This window comes from Colletotrichum costaricense (genome assembly GCF_030867565.1).
Source record: "Colletotrichum costaricense strain IMI 309622 chromosome Unknown Scaffold_3.1, whole genome shotgun sequence".
In the NCBI taxonomy this organism is placed as follows: domain Eukaryota; kingdom Fungi; phylum Ascomycota; class Sordariomycetes; order Glomerellales; family Glomerellaceae; genus Colletotrichum; species Colletotrichum costaricense.
Window position 1 is genome coordinate 1035352 of NW_026848232.1, and position 24651 is coordinate 1060002.

A 24651-nucleotide genomic window follows, 5' to 3' on the forward strand; every position below is an offset into this window, starting at 1 on the left:
TCATTCTTAACCCCATATTGGGCCGAAAAGGGTCAGAGTCTTTCCTTCCCTCGGTTCCTTGCAGCAAGGCACACAATGGAAGGCAAGCGGGAAAGCACGGCAAGAGCATTCTGGACCTCGCTGCTTCACCGCCCTCGGGCTGCCCCAACCCTCCCACGCTTTCCCACGCTTTCCCACACTTTTCTACCACCCCCAAAATCTGACTGAGCAAATCATCATCGTCCAATTGACCCCACATGATGTGAAGACTGTAACGCCTCCCACGCATCTACAAAGTATTCCATCGCGTCGCATCACCAGGAAAAGCCCTCAGAGTGTCACCGAACCAGACTTTGTCATCTTTTGGTTCGAAACATCTGCAGGTGGGCTACCTTATGTTACTATTTCTTCCACAAACGTCTTGACCGTCTTTGTGATAATCTGCAGACGCCACTTGTGGCTCTCCTCATGTGGCGTTGTGCAGCAGCAGCAGCAGCACCTCCACATTATGCCGTTAGGTACCCCTGGCCCCTCTCAGATCAGACAAGAAATTCCCGAATGCTACCAAGAGCCCCTCTCGATTGTCTACCTGCATCATGTATCGTCAGATAGTCGAGTCTTTCAACCACATTACGCTCAACTCTGGCTCAATACTCTACTGCGTACTCCTTACCACATGGTGATTGACCATTTCTTCTCCCCATCCACCTATTCCCGTCCCGTCTCCATGGCTTGTGGACTGACACCAACATCCACCACCACCTCCTCCCCTTCTCCAGTTTACCGCTGTTCTCTAACCATTGCTTGCGCACAGACCTACGCCTCTTCCTCTCGGTCCAGGCACGAAGAGAGTTGAAAAAGGGGGGGGAAGAGAAAAAGGGTCACTACGTTCGGTCGTGAGTGGGTGATCTGCGACCAAGATGCTGACGAAACGTGGCTGACATGCCTGGCCTGTCTCTGCTTGTTAACCGGCCCTCCACTGCTCGTCCTGATGTCTGCAGCTTGCGGCGTGCCTGGCTTCCTGCCCGTGCCACCGGCCGATTGTGGGGGTTGCATTCTACATGGACTCAATCACCATTCGCGTCCAATCTTCAGTCCCGAATCCTGAATACTAGAACGAATCTGACAAGCAAATCGCACTTCCTCGACCGGTAGAGACAGCCCACTTGCAGACTCACCTACTTGCAAGTGTCTATCATGCAAGCCAGTGTATTCGGATCACACTGGAATCCAGTGCGGATAAAAGTCTCCTAAATTCCTAGCGGTCATTCCGCCGTATGTACCCTATCCCATACCCTGACGTTGCCAGCCTCTCGTCCAAAGAGGTAAAGAACCCGCAGAGGAAGTGGCTAGACTCGAAGGAATGAATCGTTTAGGTCGTTACGGATACTGAACGAACACAGTACGGTAGTCCCTCGTACCACTTTTTCTTAACGCAATTCGACAGTTGGACCGGCGAGGTGTGCCTCGGTCACGTCCAGGCCATCCCAATGGGGTAACAAATCCATGAGGGGAACTACTGCAGGTGCTAAGCTTGTCCCACTGGTGGTGCAGTTCCTTGATTTTGCGTCGCATGGCAATTGCTCCGGCTACCACATCAAACGCCCAGAACGCACCGCAGACAATGACCGCAAGGCTCAATCAACGGCCTACCCTTCGGACTCTGGTGCCTGAGAATCTTACTTCTGGGTGATATACACTGGATAGTCCGCAACGGGAAATGCCGTATGCCGTCTGGCCCTGGTCTGGTGACTGAAAGTTGACGAAAGTCGTCACGCCACAAGGGGCAGGTCCCTTCAACTTCATCCGCAATGAGGGGCATGGTGTGTGCAATTGCCATACTATCAAGTAGAACAACACGAACTCGTGCAATCGGGTACGCAGGTTCATGCTCACTCGGATTAGGCGATAGGTGCGGTAAGAAGATACGGCAAAGCAGACACACACACAGACACACACACCTACACGTACACGAACACGCATACACCATCACCACTTCGTGTATACGATGATACCTGTGTTCATTGTTAGTGGCTTGCTCTGGCCTGAGAGTCTGGGACGCACGCTGGAATTGCTGGCACACACCATCAACACCTGCTAGACTTGCCACTTATTACAAACGGGGAAAGAATTCTAGTGAAATCCCAATCAGGACTACCGTTCACCTGCGCCTTTCGTTCCAGCCCTGGAGGCAATTGTTCAGCTACGAGACTAAACAGGATCATCATGGGTCCCTAGGATCAAGTCTCGAATGACGAAGATGAGCATCATGAGCAAGGCAAAAAAGAGAAGAACCGGCGAAGACTTTAGCCCACTGGCCCTCACGTGGGAGTGATGATCGTCCGGGATAAAACGTGGGACCTATTCTAGGTTCGGTCTTGGAAAGCCCCATGTGGCTGCTGCTAGTGTAAAACAGCAGTTCAGCTGAAAGCCTGGCGGTCTTGCTGCGTGGCTGGACCCAAGTTTGTTTGACTAACACCTTGCGAAATGACCTGAATGGGTTGGTTTTCTTTCCGTACCATGGACTCTGGTGTCTCGAGGCCTTGTCACTGGTGGCCCTGTCCATTGGTGAGAATGGAACAAGATGAAATTGAAGACCGAGAAGTGCGAGGTCAGTGTTCGTACTAGCCTTTCTATCAACACCATGATTCTATCCGTATCTGGGGTCCCTCCTCGACTTCCCAGCCACCGCCGGGCCTGCTTGCGAGCTTGAGGATAAGTGGCTCGCCGGCGTGAGAGATGCTGCAGATTGCCAGACTGAGGTGCAGGCCGCAGTCGGGGGATGTGGGGCACCGGTGAGCTCCCACTCGTTCCAGAATCCAGCGGGCCAATGAGCAAACCCCGTAGAATCACTTCATCTGAAACGGGGTCGAAACGGGACGTATCTTTTCTATGGACATGTTCAAGTTCACTGTTCTGGTCGATTTTAGTCCCGTCATCCATCACATCACCCGGTTATTTGTCTTAATCTTACTTCCAGGATATTCTATGAGAATGGTACGTACTGTGAGCTGTCGAGATACTTACCTTAGGTACCTTACTGCGTACGGAGTAACGTAGAGTAAGTACCGTATTACCTAAGTCCCCATAAATACGTCTCGTGCCGGGCCTACTGAGCTTACTTGACTTACCAAGGTACCTTAAAGGGGCTCAACAACTGCCTAACAGTCTGTATGCAGATAAATTGGGAAAAAGACGAACCTTAAGCCGTCGTGACCGCCTTACTGAAAAGTAGAGATATCACCGGCAACTATCAACTGGAAGGAAAGAGGAGGGAAGTGCTTACTACGTGCAGGCTCAACTACGCCTAGGCCCGCTACCTACCTTACATAGAATTTCTGTTAGACGCAGCTTCCCAAGGCAGTACTTGCCACAGAACCCCCCTCATCCTCTTCCTGCATGGAGCGGGCAACCAGCGGCTTCTTCCCCGAGGCCACCAACGTGATGGAAACCACCGGATCCCCAACTACCCATGACACTGCTTGACAACCTCATACACCACCACCACCACCACCATGATCACTATCTCCGCGACCGACCCGGGCACCATCCTCTCCCCTTTTGCTCGGGACAGACCGCAGACTGTCCCTCTTCGACTTTGATGACTGTCTGTTCACTGCATAGGCGAGGCCCACCATTGTGCCGTGCTGTGCGTCTCCTGGAAATAACTAGACCCGCCAGTGACAGACAATGATCCATCATTCGAAATGCCCAAGATATGGACACCGCCGGGCCAGACACTACCAAGAACGAGTCGAATCAATGTCCACACGATATCGTCGACACCGTCTACGAAGGCGAAGGCTCTTCGTTCGTCATCACGGCTGCACCGCCCCGTCATGGTTAGCTCTCTTACTATCTTCGTCGGGGTTCAGGAACGTGGCGAGCAGAAAATTGATCCCTCGAGACATGACGCCACAAACACCAGATCGGTCTTGGGGAACGGGGCCCGCGAACAGACCTCCCAGGCTACTCGCGGCCGCAGCCAAGAATCTTGCCTCTAGACTCGGATCTATACCCGTCTCTTCTAGACTCAACAACTGTCTCTCCCAAACTACAGGCGTATATGCGACAGCTACGCGGTTTACTTTCAGAGCACGGCAATGCTTGGCACACGGCACCTGTCCAGCCGTTCACATCCGAAAAAGAGCAGGTCTCAACAAACTTCATATGATTCTTGGCTCCATAGCCACGATACAAGTTCCATGAGCGCAAGTATTCGCTGCTCACCATGGGTCGTTCACGTCTCCACCGTCAGACACGTCTCGACAACAGTTTCCATCACATAGATGACATGGCATTTGTCAGTCACCTCTCAAACATCACATCACTCACACAAGTAGAGTGCAACTGTGGCTTTGCACTGCTATCGAAACACTGCCCGATCTGCGACGGCCACTACCACAGACCATGCGTTCGCCTCTACAAGTACTGTGTGAAAGGGCGTGCATTAGCTTGAGGTGGACGCAACTCCGGCACCCGGTCTCAACAGCAAACTTTACGCCGTCCATGTCGACCCGAACCATACCAAGGACTTGCTGCACCCGTCTGGGGAACAAATTGCCCAGAGATCGCCATATTGAAATCCTTAGCACATTGCCAGTCCAAGTTCTTGGTCCCAGAAGGGATGCTTACTAGACTGAACCGTTGAATCTCGTCTATCACCTTCGTATGCTCCGTTCGTACGGATACACGAGGAACCAGAGCTGGAAACCTTTCAGGAAGCGGTCTGCCCTACACAGCGCGCGCAATGCGGCCCGGCAGCCCATTGCAAGCAGTTTTCTATTCTTCCCCTAGGCCATTTTCACGGATCATCGTCGAACGTGCTCTACTTCTTATCTCCGCCCACCTACTTGTCGCATATCCGTCCAGATTCCTGGTCACCGTATCATGCCATCATTGCAGAGTAGACATGGGAGACTGACTGCATTCCGCAATACATTGATCGGATGAAGAATCTTCACCTGGCAATCACGGTTGCGCCGAGCTGGTATTCATTTTCCACGAGCTTCAGAGGCCCGCCATTGTCGGCGGGGGGGGGGGGGCATGAACCTTAGCATTCACCACATATAGGGGTATCCGTACCTTCATGCGGGTTCCGCCCCTATGCAGGAACGACTAGTTCGGCCAATAGCTTTCACGCATCGAAGCCGGTGCCCCTTCAGCATCGGTGCCAGCCACACGCATTCGACTGGCCGTTTCACACTCTTCTTCATTTCAGAATAGACTAACGGCGCCGCAAACTGCAAACTTCTTTGGGGTCTCGAGTCTGACAAGAGACTTACATTCTTCGAGCAAAACACCTAAGTAACGTGATACTACGGGCGTCTTTCTGACATCGGAAACGGGTTTCAAGTAGTACGTTCGGCCCGGCCCCAATTGAGACCAGATCAACTCTCTGCGTTGCCCAGTATTCCGATGTTGATAGGCCCTACTGCCAGTCATCGTTGTCCCTCCCGTCTGGAAGGGAGCACCCCTTCTTTGCCTTGGATCTCCCTTGTTGGAGTGTTCGAGGGACCCAGGTCTGCCAGTGGGTGTATCCACATCTCATCCAGGCCTCCGCCAACTCAGGCTCTGGAATTCTGCTTCCGCAGAGATCGTCTTCCGCCCATCCCAAGTCTATCACCCAGGGGGGCTGGACAGCTCCTGCGGCGCACGTCCTCTGCTATACGACCCTGCCAACGACTAGCTCGTCACCGCCCTGAACCCCCCAAGCTATCACGCCATTTTTCGTCTGCCGCGATGCTCTGGGATAACCTCTACGGCAGTATGCCTGCTCTACTCTCGCACGAATCTGGACAACCCTCGTAGGACATCTTCTCAAGCTCATACGGAGAGACCACACAAGTCCATCGCAATGGACTTGCGGCCCCAAGCATCTAATAGAGGTACCGACAGGCCGAAATGAAGAATCACCAAGTGATCAGTGGGATCCACGGGGCAAGACTTGCAGCTACGCTCAGTGACACGACTGACACGTCAATTCGTACCTGCCTCCATCTTTCTGCGTCTCCTTCATCACTATCTGCATGAATACGGAACCCAGTCAAGTACTGATTGGCCAAGGAAATGATTTCATACAATCTTTTACAGGGTCGCTCATGAGATATACAACACTCTGTCCTGGGTGTGCTTCTGATTTTTATCAAACGGAGGTTCTATATGTCAGTGCCCCAGCGAGACCAATCACCAAAACAGACCCCGGATGGAGAGAACACTGAGAGAATTTATGAGCTCGCAAAAGATGCAGATGTCGCCATACAGGGCGTGTGACTCGCGATGTCCGCTCGCACCAATTGGTAGGACTTGACGAGGGGCTCTCGCGATGGGCTGAGCTGACGATAGAGATACTCGCACCACGTGCCATCGCTAGGTCCATGTGGGGATGCTTTAAGAGAATTGGGGTTTCAGACGAGAGCATTCCATGTCTCTCGTCGAGTAAAGACAACTCAGAGCGTTGCTTTCTCGGTTTCGGCGGAAATCTCTGTGCCAGAAACGCTGGAGAGGGAAAGCGTAATAGATTTCCACGCTTCGCCAGGACTAAGTTGTTCCTTTGCCGCGTATTCTCGAGGCTGTGACCGAATTACCGGTTGTTACACGGAGTATTGAGCCGTGGTTTCCAGCGCGGGCCACCCAGCACCGAAGATAACCCTTGTTGGGGATGGGGAAATTGGACACGGACGCATCAGACTTGCTCCAAATTTCGCCGCCACGATCCGGAGACATGGACCTGAAGAAGATTAAGAAAGAAGAATACACTGGGTCTCACGAGATTCCAATCTTCTCGAAGCTATATCTGGCGTGATGGCCAACCTAAATACCAGACGACTGGGAATTGTCCAGAGAAATGATTGGGGAAGCGTTGAGAGAAACTCGTCATATTGCATTCAAAAAGACCCGGCAGGACCAAGAGGATAATCACAACCCTTTCTCTCATGATATGCCGACACCGTCACTCCGCCGCAGTCGGAGTCTCTACGGGTTCGTGTGGGCAGAAGAACAGAATATACCCTGATGAAACATGGATCGTCGGCGAGCGCAGGCCGCAGGCATGCCTGGGGTTTTCTCTCGTGGTCCGTGGCTGTATCTGTACCTGAAGATCCCTTCTCAAACAGACAACTCGAGGCTTTAGTTCGCTGGGATTGACCTGGCCGCACGAAAACTCATCATCAACATCGCAATGAAGTTAAACGATAACCTCAAACTCCAAAGCCGAGTGCGAACTTCTATCCTAGTCACCGGACGAATATTCGTTGAATCGCTCGTTGCCGGCACGTTATCAAAGGACAAAAAAAGGTTTAGATATTTCGGGTTTGGAGAGCCGCTAGACTATAATGGCGGCCGCAAAATCTAGGCATCAAGGATCAAGCCCGCAGTTTAGTCAAACGGACTGTGGAAGAGACCGGCACCGAAGTATATCGGGCCAGCATGTCGTCCAAACTGGCTTCAAAGAGATCTTCGTATGGTCGGAGACGCCATCCTAGGCAACCCCTCAGCAATCAAAGAGTGCCAATTCATTTAGGCTGGTGGACCTTGGTGCTTGACAGACAAGTTCAGCAACTGGCCCAGGCTTATTTCATCCGTGAGTGCACATCAAACGTTGACAGCAACCCCCTTGGCCTTTTACGTCTGCTCTAGGTATCCGCCGTGGCATTGTCTCCTTTTCAATGTAACCCGGTCCTGGGCACTGAGCTATCCCAGGGCAACGTTGAACTGCATGTGGGGGTTTCGATTTTCGAAGCCCACTTCCCTCTGCCGTGCTGAACATTGTACGGATACTGCGTACACAGTAGACGAGCATTACCGGACGGAAATGCTGGAGATAGGTACTTTTCCTCGACATGACCTCTTCTATGGATCAGCCATGAACCCCTCGCAAGGATAGGCACTCATGTGTCCAGCGCCATGGCCACAAGCTGACAGGTAAGTTTTCATGGTTCAAGGGTTACGAATTTCTATCTACGAGAAAGAGCGTCATGGCAAGCATGTTTGGCTTCAACGCACGACATGTAAGTATGGCCGTGGCCGGCAGGCACTGGGACAAGACGGTGCCTTTTTCGGGCTCGCTAGGGCGTGGATCCGGGGCATTCCTGGGTGAATCCCAGTGAAGCGCGTACAAGAACAGACATCGAATTACGGACACGGCGATATTGAACTATACGATGCCGCGGTGTTCCGAGACTGACGTTGAATCGGGCAACCGGCGGAAACGAGCAGCTTGAAATTGGCATATTCAACGAGAACGGATTTGTGGGCTCGCGGCAGTTGAACGTTGCCCAAGTCGGTTGTGAGCATTGTTGGTCAGAAGTGAGTTGTGAATGTGGCAAGCCATCAGAACGTCGCAAGCTAGGAAGGAGGATGCAAGGTTTTGCCGAAACCAACGCATCGCCTATTACAACGACAAAGTACGCCAACCAGAGCTGTCTATTGATGGCCAAGCAACGATTGGATGTTGCCTTCGAACGTACACGCTGGTATCGATTTAGTGTACTCGAGCCGTCGTGCTTGGTCTGGAGTGGTGGTGACGTCGACCACAACCGTTGCAAAACTGCAGATTAGGGGGAGGGGAGCTCTTGTGGGCAGCACCCAGCCCAACAAGCCATGTCCAAATGGAGCGACACCCGGGAACTCGATTGGTCAGTCTGTTTGCTGGCTTCCCTTGAGCTGGGAACCTGACGTGCCTGGGCAGAGGATGAGGGAAATTTCCGATGCCGGTTGTGGCCGTGATCTCATCCAATGGCAAGGGGCAATGGCTGCCAACCGGGCAACACCAATCCCAAGCCAATGGAAACCGCTGCATCATCCCACGCCACGACCATCAAGCTGCCCTTGTGCGGCGTGCCAGCCCTGACCTGAGCCATGTCGACGGGCAGCAGGCAGTGAACAACGGCCCCCAGGGGACACACCAGGCCCGACTTGGCTTTCTCTGCTCACCTGTGCCGCGCAGTTCCATTCCTTCGGGTCTCTCGAAGGGGGCTGACAGCCGGACGGAGACAGAATACCTTACACAGTACCTTGCCGAGTGTCTAGTTGCCTCCTTTTGTCAGCCGCGACCCAGTTCTTTGCCTTCATTTTGAATCTCGCATCTGACTCCGGTGCTGGGCCTTGTTCGTCTTGAGCCGCTGGCCGTCAGGACTCAGAAGTCAGAAACCACTCAGCTTGCACCATCGACAAGCCTTGCCGGATCCTACCCCGGCCTCATCGGTCAAGGGCTTGCTATCCGTTTATGGCTTGCTTCAGGTCGTCACCTGAAGAATCGTCTTCTCACCCCGGCGAGGCAGGCAATGCCTGTCATGATCCGCCCTCATTTCCAACCGGATCCATTGACCGCCGCTCTCGCCTGACCTGACAGCGGGCTTTGCCGTCATTGCAGCAAACAGCGCAGCATGCCTTGCCCGGTGTGTTTCTTCTTGCCGTGAAATTGTGGCCTGAGCACGCGGTGCGACTGGCACACGAGGCCTGCTACCGACCACTGGATTCCAGGTTCACCTCACCGCGTTACCTTGAATGGGTATCAAGTTGGGAAATACAACGGTGATAACTGCAGCTCGGTGGCGAGTTGCGAGATGCGACTCTCAAGTTCCTACCAGACCGTGCCTCTTCCGTTGCCATGCTTCATACGCTGCCTGCCTGGACTCTGACCAGCTCGGGGGCCAGCCCCGGGACGTTGGCGGTTCTCCTCCCGCAGAGTTCTTCCCAGTCCACAGTCGCAACTGACTCGTTGTTTACGCGACCCTCCGCTAGCGGTGTCGCAGTGTCTCAACGAGAGTGAGAGATGGTTTCCACAGTATCACTGCTAGGGAATGGCGCTGCAGGCCGAGATGCACTAGTGGAAGCCCAAACACTTCTGCTTGGGAAGCAGGAATCCACCCCATGGGTCTCCGCCTCTGCGACACTATGTACACAGGTTGATGATCTCTTTGAGAAACAGCCCAGGGCCGGCGGCGTATGCCAAAAAACGAGGCGGTTCAGCGGCACAATTACACTCTTCTGTCTCAGACGCCCTGCCCAAGGGCGGCTGCTTCCAGTACACCACGGGCGCTACAGGCCGGTGGGTGAGCCTTGTCTAACGCGGCCGATGTATCATCAATGGAACCCGAAAGATACGAAGACCCCTCACTCCCACGCCAGTCCCTACTGTACTCCCTGACTTGCGACTCCATACTGGGACTAAGACGCTGTCAATGGCAACTCTCGCAAGTATCGGGCCGGCAAGTGCGCAAGTCATTAGTGCCAAGAGACGTCTGGCACTGATTCCCGACTCGGCAGGCAGCGCATTCAATGGACTTTGTTAGTCACCTCGCTCAAGTGGGCTACGGATACTAACGCAGCGTATCCTCACTATCGTAGCGAGGCTTCAACGGAGTTCCGGTGGCTAATCGTTCACGTGGGCCTGATACTCGTAATAAACGCCATTGACAAAGAGCCAACATAATAATCTGCACAGCACAATCTCCAGAGGCACCCAGATAGCAGAGAAATAGCTCCACGGCCGAGTCAAACACACATTTGAACAGACGCAGGGGAACTCAGCGGGCCCAAGACATCCGCAACGGTACATACGGCCATCGCAGACAGCGCGAAGTAACGCTGAGAGACTGCTGTCGAGGTGACCCACGACGAAGACACAAGGGATAATGGGATGGGATGGTGTTCGAGGAGGCTGGGGGAGGAGGATCCCTAACCCAGAGGCACCCTCGCTGCTTCTTTCACTGGCCAGTAGCCCGAAAGGGTCCTCCGTCCCCCGCACAATAGCTCCTAGCCAGGAACGAGCGTTCTAGCCCGGGTCCGGACCTGTGAGGCGCGCAAGCCAGGGCCAGCCTGAGGAGGGGGCAGCCAGCTTTTGGTGACTTTGCGCCCTTGAGCTTGAGGGACTTGGTTGCCCTTACATTTTACTGCGACACTGTTATCAACGGAAAATACATCATGACCGCCTCGCGGCTACGTACAATACAACTCTACACCGAGCTAGTTCATACGCGGATCGATGGGGGTCACATCTCATCACATCGTTCGGCAGCTGACCGATCATGAACATCAACTTTGCCCGCCTATGCCAAATTTTACAGTTGCATTGGGCTATCGACTGCTTGGCAGGTCGATCAGGCGCACGCTTGCTGGGCAAATTCGCGTCGATTCTCGCGGATAAAGTCAAGACTAAGGTTCGGGACAGCATGTCCAGACTGGACAGTTATTTGAAAAGGCCCACATTAAACAAGTATGGCGTCAACCGCGTATGAGACGAGTTGCGCGGGGGTGTGAAAGGGATCCTGGACGAGAGCTTCTGGCGCATTGATCAAGTATGAGGATCCGGGATCAGTCTTGCCGGACGGCAGGGAGATCGTCTTGAGCCTCAACTTGGTTTCGACGATGAAGCCCCCAAGGTTACTGTTGATGCTGCGGCCAGGCCACGGCGCGGTTAAATCAGAATGGATGGAGATGCCCACGGTTTCAGCTCCAAGAATATGAGCCGCGCCCCAAGGCTGCCAAGAAATGGAGGCCACAAAAACTGAGTCGAGATGGATAAATTATTCGGGAGACACAGACACGGTACCGTTCGGATACACAATCGCTCACGTACGGAGTACACTGCTACACTGCTACAGCACAAAGCTTCACGGATGCAAATTCGAATTGGCCACAGTGGCCCCAGCTGTCAAGCGGAAATCAAACGCGGATCAGCCAGTGGTCAGGGAGTTGACGTGTGTTGTATCCGTAAAGATTGAAACATCTTCAACGGCGGGCAAGCACCCACTCTGGCCGGATGCGTTCCGCGGGGGCTTTCTCGCCTCTGGACCTCGTACATTCGGTATACGCAGTACCGACATGGATAACGCCATTATCGCAAGTCCCAGTCGCACGAGAATGTGTTGTAGGTGGGAGAGATCCTACTTCATACCCAATGGCTGCCAAACGGGCCGGCACAACTGCACAATGCCAACCCAGTGCTTGATTTTGACTACCCACGAGGCGCGCTAGCGGAATCCAAATAAGAAGGCGCTTGTATTGACATGATCAACGTCAACGTCGTCTTGCAGAGGCGGGGCCAAGGTGATATGGAGGTCGATAAGATTGCGTTCAGTGGAATACGGCTATATCACGTCGCGATTATTAATTCACGTCCGATAACTACAGCCTCCATCTTTTCACTGCAGGGGGAGGGGGTGTTGAGATATATCGGGTGCCGAGTCGTCATGAGACACTATTGAACCCCCCACTCTGAAATTTACGCCATCTAGAGAAGAATTGCTCACAATTTGGACTCTTTGGAGACTTGAAGTCCATGTCGACGCTGAACAGTACGGATACAACATCAGACCTATCGGAGAAAAGACGAAGGCAAATGCAACTCACTGTCTTTGCTACCAGGAGAAACCTCGTTAGCTATCCTACGCTTGACGAGCAAGTACAACGGTTCCCGGTCACGTCCCGCAGGCGTTCGCAGCAGGGCAAAGCGGGGGCAGGCCATAGTATCAACGTGGAGAAGGAGGCATGACTGTCCGGCCATGTCATTTTGGATGGCAACTGCCGACTTATCGACAATGCTGCAAAGTCTGGGATATTCCAGGGCGCATCCCATTCAAGATGTAGTTGCAGTTGTCGCTTGCAGATGCCCATTGTACGAGGCTGAGGACTGACTTCACAAAAGGGGGGGGGGGGTTCTTGCACCAGCATCGGGAACGACACGCTACCCTTGGCCTTGGATATCAACACGCTGGAATGTGTCTGGCAGCGTTATACCAAGGGTTTGCAGGAACTCTCTTTCTTGGATGTAAAACCGACAGCTTGCGAACGAGACCGACTGACCAGAAAGACTCATCCCGCGCCCGAAATAAGGAGTCAAAGCGCTGGACTGGGCGGGTCGGTCAAGAGAGCCCATCTCCTTTCCCTCTCCGGCTGATTACTACGAAAGGCATTGTTACCGCGAAAGGGGGTTCGTCTTCCCCGAGGCCTCTCAATCTCGCATTAGTTACGAGGGATGATGATTTCTGCAAGTCAAATCGCAAGGGGAAATATGACAAACTTTCTGGTGCGATGGGGTTCCAAGAGCATGGAACAGTGGTCCTATCGACCATGCAACAGTCCGTCACTTGATCGGAATGCACGTCGAACAATCTGGCAGGAAAGGTGCATCGGTCGGCCGAGGAGACCATTCGGGGGGTTCGTTGACTGGGCCAGCATGCACCCGAACCATGACCCGTACAATTGCGATGCTGCTTTGCGGCGCCCGGCATGGCGAATCTGTGACGCTGCGCCGGAGATCTTTCCCAACAACTCACGACTTGTCACAATGGTCTGTCGGGTCAGAATAATGGCCTTGTTCGCTGCGTGACGCTTGAGCACCCCCGGCCGCATGTGCCACGGCAGCCGTCGTCTGATGTGTCGGTCGAGCCAACATGAGATTTAAATCCAGCGGCATCCTTCGAGGACCTATGGATTCGCGAGGCAGTGAGTGAGTGGACATGATGGATCGATGTTGGTTCCTGACGGCGGACACTGCACTGACTGCTATGTGTGGTGTTTGCAGGCAGCCTGGTGATCTGTCCCCCGAGTCCCGAACGGACGTTGTGGGACGATGGTGGATTCTCTTTGTGACCGGACATCGACCAGTCACTTTGTCCATGTACGTTGATGTCATGTCTAGACACGAACGACGCCTGTCGCGCTGTGTCCTCCTTGCCTCCGAGGGAAAGGGAAAGAAAGAAAAAGGCTTCATCTTTACAAACGAACACTGGGTCCGGATGCCGCCCGCTGGTGGCCGCGGAGGGCTGGGCTCCAAGAGAGTTTGTGTGTGCAGGCTCCGGAACAGCATCGAATGAGCCGAACGTCCAACGTTGAATTTTGACCGTCGAAACAGGGTCGCGAGCAGGATATGGCTGCGACTTGGTCTCTTTGACTACTGCAGCTTCCTCCGCATTCCGCTAGCCAGCTTGCGCGGGCTTTTCTTCCTTACTCAGTATCCTTGAGGACTTGTCCCGGTAGTGTCGTTGATCGACGCCTGCATGCCGCCGCCGACTAGTCCCCTTTTTGCCCATCTTTTGCCCAAGAACGGGTGCGATGAATACTGTCTCGGCGGCGCGGAATGGTCAACTACTGTCCCCGCGAACCGCGAAAGCGATGCCATTGGTCCGCTCACACACAACCTCTTGCAACACCAGATATGAGAGAGGAAGCAGTTATTGATGGAGGCATCTTCAAAGAAACCCATCCGCCTGCTCGACTCATAACAAGACATGAGTGAGAATCTCCTTGCATCATTCATCATTAGATCATTCTCATTTTTTTCCTGGTCAGGTCCATGCAGGTTCAAATTACGAAAAGCATGCAAAGAGGTCTGTCCCTTTGCAGATCAAGCATGCGCGCACGGTAGGTATCACGTCCGGTTGCATCTTTTTGGGGGGGGCTCGCCTCCTCCTCTCAAATAATTGCTTCTTCTTTAGACTGCTTTCTTTGGACCGGCAGATGAGCGTCCGGAATACCTTGGAGGAGCAGCAAGATTGCTGAAACAGAGAGATGACAGATTCCTCAGCACCCCGTCGACATCATCCCCCGATCCAGGATTTGCTGCACAAGCCGATGGTTGCATAGTCCGCCAGTTCCTAGTCTTTGCTCGTACTCGGCGATGCTATCGAAATTTCTCCGCTCTCTTCCACTAGGTTCTACGGTATGTTATGCCATCGAACGGAGTAATCGATATTCACCGAGCCGGGTGTCGCACGATCTATTCTTTCATGCTTCGCTGTTATCTTGGCGCAAACGAAGCAGGCTCACCAGATGAAAGTGTGTCTGTGAGATATCGATACGGGTAGAAGCAAGATCTCTCTCCATATATCCGAGAGCGACGGGAAGCAACGTGGCCCACGACTGGGTCGCGCTGACAACGTCAGGACAACGGTTCAAATGGGAACCGTTCGTCGAAAGGTATTGTTGTTTATGTCTTCTTGTCCAGATGAACAGATGGAAACAAAACAAACAGAGCAAGAACAACACACAGAACAGGTGCGGTTTACGAAGGACGGAAGCCAGATCCCAGAGGTCAGTGGGCAACACGTTTTTTCCTGGGGGAAACTCTCGGGTGTTAGTCTGAACCCTTTTTTTGCTCTATCTCTTCACACCTTCATGGTGTTAGTGCCGGCGATGCCGTGCCCTAGGTCCCGGGACCGCTCGCTCGGGGGGAAGACCGTTGGCTGCGAACGAACGCCGTCTGTTCGCGCCATGCTAGATGGTGGTGTTCACCGTGGTGCCGGTGTTGAACACTTGTCCGTGAGTGTGTGTGTGTGCGCGTGTGTGTCTGTGGTTGCCTGACGGCGATGACAAAAGGGACGTACGTTGGGGAAAGGGCTGCTTCGACGGCGATGATGATGACGACTACTACCCTACTACTACGTACGACGAAGGACGATAATGACCGTGATTCCGGCCGGCCGTGGGTTTGCCTTGATGGTGTGGCGTCACGGACAAATTTACGGTTTACTTTTCCAACGCACAGAACAGAAAGAAACGCCTCTTGCCCGTGGTCAACGACAAACGCCGTGTATCTTGCCGTTCTTCGTTCTCCCCGTCTTAGATCTGGGGAAGTCCATGTGGCAGTGTCTGTTCGAACAACTTCCAGTTTCCTCTTATCCCGTCCGTCCCGCGCGCGCGCGAGCGCGAGCGCGAACATGGCGTTCGAGTGAGCGGGTGCGCTCGTTCCTGGTGTTCGCGTTGATAAAAAAAAAAAAAAAAAAAAGGGCGCGAAGAAAAGAAGAAACGAACCGAAGGAACGAGCCGCATGGGGCGGGCTCAGACCAGAGAGGGTATTTTCGCTCTCAGACTCAAAAACCAGGAACGCAACACGAACAAGAGATGGATCTCCCGCCCTCTTCTTTTTTGTGTGTTGGCAAAGATCTGGCTTGCCGCTAGGCTGGGGCTGTTCCGCTCTACTGCACGTACTACTTTGTACGTGCGGCCAAGGTGTGTTAGGTACCGTACGTGCGTGTGGCGCGATGTAGGTGGCTCTGACGCCAAAAATATAACCTGACTTCACACACCTACCTACCTACTTGACTTGATGAAGTAAGCATCAAGTGAGTTGAAAAGCTGATCACCTCACACACATATAGGTAAAGAGGACTGAGCGTTGAGATTTGGGAGACGTTGGGGCACGGATTACGTGGGCTTCCATCACCTTCCTACTCGACCGCGAAGGGAAACCAACGGACAACATATCGAATCACTCCCACACGCCCACGACTCCCTCACTCCCATATCAGCCCGTTCTTGACAGCATCAAAGCAATGACCTTGCGTTCGTTGAACGACATACGCAGCAGCAGCAGCGCGCGGCCCTTGTGTGTTCTTCGTAACTCGGTTCGCTTTCGGTCGTCCCATCAACGGGCATTCAACAGTAAAACTATATCGGTCTTTTGTTAGCATCTAAGTTGACGAACGCCTCGCTTTCTCGGCTCTATCTATTTGCCTCTTTCTCTCTCTTCGTCTCTTCCCGCCGGTTCTGCCGCGCCGTTATCTTCTCCGTGCTCGTTCTTAGTTTGCCCGGACTGCGGAGTACCGTGCCATCGTTTTTTCCCTCCGTGCTCCTCCTCTTCCTCCTGCTCCTTCTCGTTTTCTGTTCTCTCACCCATCTCTTCACATTGCCAACAATGTCTGTTCCTTTCGTAAACTCTGTGCTTCCCAAGTTACCTAGTTTCCATGGATATTCGATGGGATCTTCTTCCTTACTCTACTGTCTTTCCCCAACTTCCCTTCCGTGCTCCGTAGAGTCCGTTCGTATCGTCTCTATACACGCCCCCCCCCCCCCTTCCGTCCCTCCCTGCGGTCAAATTTCCAACATTTCAGCTCGCAACGTTCGTGATCTTCACCTCTATAGTTTTGTCGATTACATTGATCTACCCAAAAGGGAAGTATCTTGCTCGGTCCTTCTGGGCCTGGAAACCAAAGGGCACCAAGAAAACCAGTTGTCAATATCGGAAACAAAAACGGGCAAAACCAAATACAGCAGAACCAAGTAAGCACCAAACTTTATCAAAACTCACGATGTACGTTTTTTCCGGTGGTTCTAGTCCCAAAGACCGGATCCAAACTCTCTTCGTTGTTGTCTCTCCTTCTTTTCCCCCCCACCTGGACTACCGGTAGATCATCAATGCCATTGTCAAGTTCCTGGCCCTGCGCCTTATCCAAACGTCGTACCACCTTACGATGGTTCCAAAAAAGCTTAGCCATGAAATGCACCATGTAAATCTCTCATCACGAAACCCCCAGATCCTTTACTCTCCCCCATGTCCAGTCTTTCTCCTAAACAGGCAGTGATCTTTCGCTCTTTCCCTCTCTCCCCCTCACTTGGACCCCTTTCTCTGCCTATCCCCCACACATTCGAATACTCCGAGGGAAAAATATGAATCGCCAAAGTCGCGAAAAAAGTGAGGCTGGTAGAAGAATTACGGTATTAACGTATTACGATATTACCTAAACCCCACGCTCGACCAAACTTCAGGCCCTGCCCTTTTTTTTTTCGTTTTGTGCCAAGCCCGAAGATCCGCTGGGACGTCTCTTTTTACGTTACCGTACACATGTACTCTCCCCCACGCATGCGGGAGACCGCGCGGGCGACTGCGGGCGACTGCGGGCGACTGCGGGCGAACGCGGGTCGACGGGGGCACGAGCGCCGAAGGGGGGGCGGGCAAAGGGGACCCTCATCGGAGTGGGTTCCCGCCCGGATATCTCACAGTGGGGTGGGGGAGGCGTCGGTCACGATGATGGAAGAAAACACATTGCGGTAAGGGTGATTAAGTTTAGATAAGTTTGGAAAAGATTGGTATTCGTAAAGATTGACAGCGACGATGATGAATCGGGTATAGATGGTGACCAAATCGCCTGCTAGGATTATGACGAAATACTCCGAATAATTCATCCAGAAATGCCGTAATCCTTACCATTAGTACCCACGACACATCACATCACGAGAAAGAAAGATTGACACAAAAAGTATATCTTGTACCCTTCGACCTGGATGGTCCCCTTTCCTGGGAAATTCTGGCAGGGTCTTGCCGGCGGCAGAAGATCGTGAGACGACACCAAGTGGTTCCTCCTCTAGGCTTGACCATTTCCCCTTATTTTTGCACCTGTGCGTAGGAGAGCGCGAGCGGGCGCTCTCGCGCGGAATTTGACCACACACACGACTAACTAACACGACGCCCCCCTTCTTAGCAGCTATTTTGCATGCCATGTCCCCTATTAGAAGGCCACAATGGCGAAGCTACGGGAAACCGGGCGTGACCAAAACGCTCAGACGGTGGAGATTGTGAAAGGAAAGCTCCGTGGCTCCGTACGGAGCGGACGGGCTGAGATACCTGAGAAGGGAAAGGAGGAAAACGTGGGAAAACGTGGATGCATATCGGCCGACCGCAACGTCTAGCTCGACCGACGGAGATGGATGGATGGATGGGGGCCGCGGGCGATGGAGATGAAGATGGAGATAATCGACAGCTAGAACAAAAATAGGGGCCGGGGGTGTGGAATCGTGACTAACGGCGATGTTGCCATCAATGGCAAAGGCCAGCATAGGCAAATTTTTCGAGTTGAGAAAATTGCCTTCTTGAATCGTGAGCGTGACCTTTTCCAACGTCACCGGAGCCGCGCGACGTTGCAAATCTCCCCAACTTCTGCCCAGCTCCGCCTACCGGAAGAACCGGCCGAGCGGCGATTGTCGTTGCACGACTCAAGTTGTCGCCTCCCTCATCCGAAGCTATTGTCGAAGCTGACTCCGCAAAACCCGCAAGGCGCAGTAATATTACTGATAACTCAAATCTTGTTAGTAGCCTTTTTCTTTTCTTCCTGGTGTTCTGGACCCGCCGTTCCTCTCTCCAAACATCCGATGTGTGAGCATCGAGGCCTGCGACTCCTACTACTCCTCCCTCTCACCTTTGGTACGGGGAGGCTGGACTTGCATACTCAACCAAGTCAGACCCCCCGGCTTACAGCTGGTCATGGGTGATCCTCATCATGCTGCCTCTTTGTTTTGCTGTTTGCGAAAAAGATGAGAGCTGAGGAAAAACAACAACGACAACCGGCAACACGAGGCAGGATGGTTTCACCAGCCGTTATTGTCTGTGCTTGTTCATCCAGCTAGAGATACGCCCTCTTCGTGCCTTGATCTTCCATGATTAGCGTCGGTTGATATACTGGATGGTTCCTGGTACGTATCGCCAAGTGGTTGCTTTCCTTCTCCATTTTTAAACCTTTTTTCTCTCTGTACCCCTTGCTCTTCTCCTTGCTTATTCTCTTAGTGTCGATTAGGCAGTTTTCGCTAGGCCTTTTGGGAACAGTTTGGATACGTCCTGTGAAGTCTCCCGAGTAGTGTGCAAGGCTACACGCCAAAGGGGGCCGCCGTCGGGTTTACGTGAGGGACACTAGAGCTCGCGTTAGCTCGTCCGACTAATGCCGCTGCACGAATTCGTCCGGTAGGTGCAGACCGCTCGGTCATGGTTCGTTTGGCAAAACCGCAACTTGGCTCCGTCGAGGCAGTCGAGGCAGCAAGCACCGGTGCCGATCTCCGGTGATAGGGATGAATTTGATAATGGGAGTAAGGGTTTGGCTCCCCCGAGCCAGAAGTCGTTACTAGCACTTGGTCTGGGCAAAAACGTAAGTGTGCTGACAGGAGCCGGACCGACATAGAGCCAAGCTTTTCCAAACCATTGCTGCAGGCTTCTCACATAGCTCTGCCTATCTTCTCCCAAGACTACCTGAAGACAAGGTATCTCTGCCGGCCTCGACGAATATGCCCCCTTCTGCAACGCTCGAGGACCCTGTACCCCCACAACAACCTGTGGAAACCTGAAATAGGCTCAACCGACCGATACTGATCAGTGGTGAGGATATCGTATCTGCCGGAAGCATTTCTCTCCCATTCTGTTCCCGTGACATGAAGCGCCCGTGCGAGCTAGGTTTCTCGAGAGGCGCAGGTGGCACGAGAGAGCGCCAGGAACGCTCGCAAGCCATGCGGGGGAGTGCAACGATCTAGCCAGCCAGGCGTGTTCGGCCTCAAGTTCGTCTTGTCATTCCCCCTCTTTCGTTTCTCTACGAAACCGGATGGCTCGGACGCGACGCTGGTAGACTGACGACGGGTAATCCCTCTCTCTCTGTCCCTCTCACTGACGCTGTACCTTGGATTCGTCCCATCGCTTGCTGTTGTTGGCCGTCGAACAGAGAGGAAGAACCGCCACAGGTCAATCCGTTGGCATTCTCGGCTGCTGGGCGTAGATAGAATACACCCACAGCACGTCTGTTCGCCGGAAGACTGTGCGTCGCAGGGAGGGTGTTAGACACTACCCTTCGTCCGTGGGCACTGCGTGTCTCAGCTCGGAGTCCTTCATACGGTTTTCCAAAGCCAAGGTCGTTTCCCTAGGGCTGCCAAAGACATCGTTGCAGGCGCCTCAACGACTTGAGCTAGAAGGCAAATGCTGTTGCTTCGTACCTGAGGTCGAGATGGTGGACGTTGTGAATCTGACGAACATTTTGTTGCAGATCTCATCCATGTCTCGCCCACAACCGGCCAAAATAAGCTCCGAAAAAGGTCGTCGCAGTTAGCGTTTATGCCGCAAGCTCAATCCATGCATCACCCGAATCTAACCAAGAAATCTTCCGAACCCTCGCAGGATAGTATTGGATATTCATGCGGAAGGCGAAACTCACAGCCTCTTTTGCCTCCTCTCGCAACCTTTGTCAAAATGTTGGAATGACTTTTCGGAGGGTTACTCTAGGATTGACAGTTCGGGGACAACACCGCTCTTCCTGGCGTGGCTTTCAGATCGGCTGTCCAACGCAATTTCCACAGCCTTACGCTGCCAGCATCTTCTTCACCGCTGCCTGAAACCGGTGCGAAGATGTCTGTCTTAGCTAGAACCCGGTGAAGCAGCTGTCAGTTCTGCATAGCATAGGTAGCGATAGTTCGCTCCAAGGTTAGCTTTGCAAATTACCGTGGCTAGCTCCAACCCCCCAAAAATAAAGTCTAGTCGAAACGGAAGCAAGGAGATTCCCATTCTCTCTAGCGGTGTATAACGATTGTCGTTGGCTGCTTACTGACTGACCACTAACTCCTTCCTGGCATTACTACGGCGCTGTTAGGTTACCATCTTCGAGTCATTTAGCGGCAGTCAGTCGCATTTAGTGAAATCCCTGTGGGCTCAAGGCCCGTTGTGCAATTTGCATCATCAAGGGGAGGTCATACGCAGGGCGCTTCTGGCGACAAGCCGTCTCGGTATTCAGAGTTGACCTGGGTAGCTGTCTGTTTTGAGCCTCGTGCATGTGCTAGATTGTTGAAAGTGTGTTTCGTTGACACCCCCTTGTCGACTTGCCAAGTACTGCAGACAAGGAGCTTCAGCAAACATCCCAGGTTGACCAAGGGGGATCCTCCGGAGCCAAAATAGCAACTTCTGGATGGCCAACAACTAGGTTTTGTTGTTGTCTTGCATATCCGAAGATAATCGGCCAGGCGTGAACATCAACCGTGGGTCTTGTGACATTGCTTCAAGATTCGCATACGGATACTCATCACTGCATGGTCTCAGTGACGCCTCAAAACCCGCACCGCACCCCCGGCCTCCCGGGGTAGTGAGAAGGTTGTCCTTCACCGACTCAGGACTGCGAAGAGCTTGTGATAATTCCGCAGTGGATTCGTGGGCTATCCGTCAATGTCTCAGAGTTTGGAGAACGGCTCCTTTGTCGAACTCATGCTAGCACAGCTGGCTAGACTTATTGGAGTATCTTTCCGTAGAACTTGTTGTCTGTATCCCGTAGGTTGGAGGGGGGGAGTGGGGAAGAAGGGAGGCAAGGAGGGTGGGAGGCTTGCCCTGGCCACCCACCGTCCTGACGTTACTTTGGAGGTGAAGGAGGGCACACCCCACAAGATCCCACGTGTCCGGAAGCCTTCCCGGTGTCAAGGGCTCAGTGTCTAACGCACTCCAATGGTAAGGTGTGTTGCTTCGGTTGGTCAAAATGTCGTGTCAGGCAGTCTGCCATTATGCAACTCTGCGCAGCCGCGGGCGGCTTTCATGTGAGGGCGAACTCTGAATGCCGAATGGCATCACGATCAAGGCAACTTCCGCCATAATCGTCTCGCTTCGGTGCAGTCCACCGGATATGGCGATTCTCTCTCCGAAGCTAGACGTCTGCTGATGATCTGTTGATGGCCACAATGATGGCGAATTGGCGCGTAGGAAAACCGCTTCAGGTTGAGTCTTAGACTTCCCCCAAGTGGTTGCAAATCATTGTCTTCCGGTGTCGAACACACGAGTCGCAGAGTGGCCCGAAACCGCTATAAAATCTTCAGCAAGCAATCTCCCTGCGGGTTTCCAGGCCTCTTACAAGGTTCCTGACTCAAGGGATCCTCGCCCCCAATGAGGACTGGGAGCCTAGGTTTCCTCCGGCCGGCAGAGGCCTAGGCACCTTTGAGTTGACCGGCTGGAGACAGGCAATCCCTTCTCTGCAATATCCTGTACCTGCAGCTCTGATTTGTGCCTTGATCCGGTGTCTCATTCTGACCAGCTCAAATGATGTTGTTGTCGAGATCAGCATTCCATTCTATCCGTTATGCCCTTGCACAATAATTTCACGTGTCAGTCAAACAACGAATCACCTCACTTTCAACGCCCCTGCTTATACTTGCCTATGATAAACCGGGAATTGACGCAATCTCGAGTGTCACAGCGTATGTAAGTCGTCTCTAGGGTAAGTGACGATGAAGCCTCGCTGGGCGGTAGATGATCGACGTGCTAAGAGCAGATCTTCTAGCGGCATCGGTTGCTGTGAAATGCCCTGCTTACAGGGACGAATGTCCACCGCGATGCCCCATAACACTGATTGTTACCTCGTGATGACTTTCGTCGCCATGAGGGGCTTCGACAACCTGGACGATGGGGGCCTTTCTCAGGTCTATGCTCACGGGTGTTGCGGTAGATGAGCATCTCAGCCACCTGCCTAGCCGGGCCATTGTAGCCATAACCAGAGGCTACACTTGGCCAGACTCGCCATGTACCCGTACCTCCATTCTGCAAACTGCTTGTACCTGAACCAGCGAGGTTCCATAACGTAACAAGCCGACTTTGCTCATCGTGAGAGGCTCAGGGAGGCACTGCTGAAAGACCACTCCGACGACGGCGCCCTGGGGTCTCCTCATGGAAGCTATCATCCGAGCCAATATCCTCGCCAGGCTTGGCTGTGAAGTGGAGGCCAGCCACACCATGCTGCCATGCGAATTTCATGGATATGCCTTCCGATTGCTTGAATGCTCACATGAAGACACTCGGCCGAAATTTTAGACATCTTTCGACAGAGTCCGGCATACTCGGGCTCGACGCGGACATGAATGCTACACCGACTCGCTATTGCCTGGATCCGATTGACTGCGTCAGGGATTCCGTGACCAGATCGAAGCTTGTGATGAACGTCAATCAAGCACATTGCCGCAGCTGCAAATATGACTGGAAGAGCTAATCAGTTAGGGTGAAGTCCGGCGTGGCTGCGTCATCTCTAACGTCGCCCATCATGATCAATTGCAACTATGTGCACAAGGCACTAAACTGGTCTAGGTGAAGGACTTCATCAAATTTGGAACTGAGTCGAGACTTTCGCGAGCTAAGCTCCGAATAAGTTGGTAAGACAGGAAACGATGACAGACTAGTCGTGGGCAAGCCTCTGAAAGAAGTCGCTAGCCGTTTCGGACGGGTCAGTCTCAGGTCAAACACCTATGGAAAACATTTTGGTGGCGGTTTACTTTCCGGTGCCAGATCTGAAGAGCTCAGCTCACTTCCACATTGAGACTAAGGCCAGCGAACTGTGACGCTTGTGCTGTGACGCTTGGCGAACTCCTGAGGGGCCGATTCTGGAGGCAGATTGGTCCAGGGAAAACCGCATGAGAAGCTTGTTGGTCATTACAAAAGTTGTTTGACGGGTCTGTCATCGAGTTTAAGCCGATGATTTCTCGGGCGAGGCTGACACTACCTAATGCAACAACTCGGGTATGAGATGCACCGTGAGACAGCTTCGTCCCAAGTTGCAGAAGCGGGGATTTGCTGTGTAGGTTTCCGATCGCCCGAGCCCACCGAAGACTAGACCAAATGACTGATGTTCTAAGATTCGAAGAACACAACCCAATAGACTGACATGGATCCGAGGAGTAGTGCGATATCCAGCACTGGACAAAACTGTTCTACGGTGGGCACCCGGCTGATTCGGCCGGCGGATCCAGCCAAGACCGACCTCCCGCCGTGTTGCCGAACCGGAGCATGCCGATCATCATCAGAGGGGAGTCCGGTGACCACCATCAGAGTGCCGAACCCGCTTGATGGGTCAACGAAGGCCATGTGAATGCCGAATATTGTAGCTGGGGGCGGGGAACGCTTTCTTGGTGTTGTAGGAAAGAGCCTGCAGAAGCAAATTGATGAAGATCTTGAATCTGTCCTTGCTTGTCAATCCTCCCTAGCAGGAAACCCCCAATTTGGCAAGACGGTCGCATGAGTGTCTCGTCTGTAAATGGATCTGCATGCTACATCGTGCGATGGCCATGAGCAGAGACCTGTTGGTCTCGCACGTCAATACGTGTAAGTCGGCCACCATCTCTCCAAAGAAACGACGGGGCCCACCATGTCGTTCTGAGATTTTGCTTTTCGAGCGTTTCTAG

The 24651-nt window shown here is 53.1% G+C and overlaps 4 protein-coding genes across 4 annotated transcripts; 3 read left to right on the forward strand and 1 right to left on the reverse strand.

Moving 5' to 3' along the window:
• Positions 1-575: 575 nt before the first annotated feature.
• On the forward strand, positions 576-879 carry CCOS01_03156 (uncharacterized protein; the record flags this gene model as incomplete). Its single annotated transcript, XM_060451342.1, has 2 exons — positions 576-637; positions 780-879. The coding sequence occupies 2 exons, from the start codon at positions 576-578 to the stop codon at positions 877-879; spliced, it is 162 nt and encodes a 53-aa protein (XP_060317607.1).
• A 2818-nt stretch (positions 880-3697) lies between these two features.
• CCOS01_03157 (uncharacterized protein) lies at positions 3698-10049 on the forward strand (the record flags this gene model as incomplete). Its single annotated transcript, XM_060451343.1, has 2 exons — positions 3698-3821; positions 9979-10049. 2 exons carry the CDS (start codon positions 3698-3700, stop codon positions 10047-10049), a joined length of 195 nt encoding a protein of 64 aa, XP_060317608.1.
• A 1140-nt stretch (positions 10050-11189) lies between these two features.
• On the reverse strand, positions 11190-11492 carry CCOS01_03158 (uncharacterized protein; the record flags this gene model as incomplete). Its single annotated transcript, XM_060451344.1, has 1 exon — positions 11190-11492. A coding segment is annotated over one exon (303 nt), but the record flags the coding sequence as incomplete, so codon positions are not given.
• A 1920-nt stretch (positions 11493-13412) lies between these two features.
• On the forward strand, positions 13413-14144 carry CCOS01_03159 (uncharacterized protein; the record flags this gene model as incomplete). Its single annotated transcript, XM_060451345.1, has 3 exons — positions 13413-13432; positions 13508-13767; positions 13963-14144. The coding sequence occupies 3 exons, from the start codon at positions 13413-13415 to the stop codon at positions 14142-14144; spliced, it is 462 nt and encodes a 153-aa protein (XP_060317610.1).
• Positions 14145-24651: the final 10507 nt, after the last annotated feature.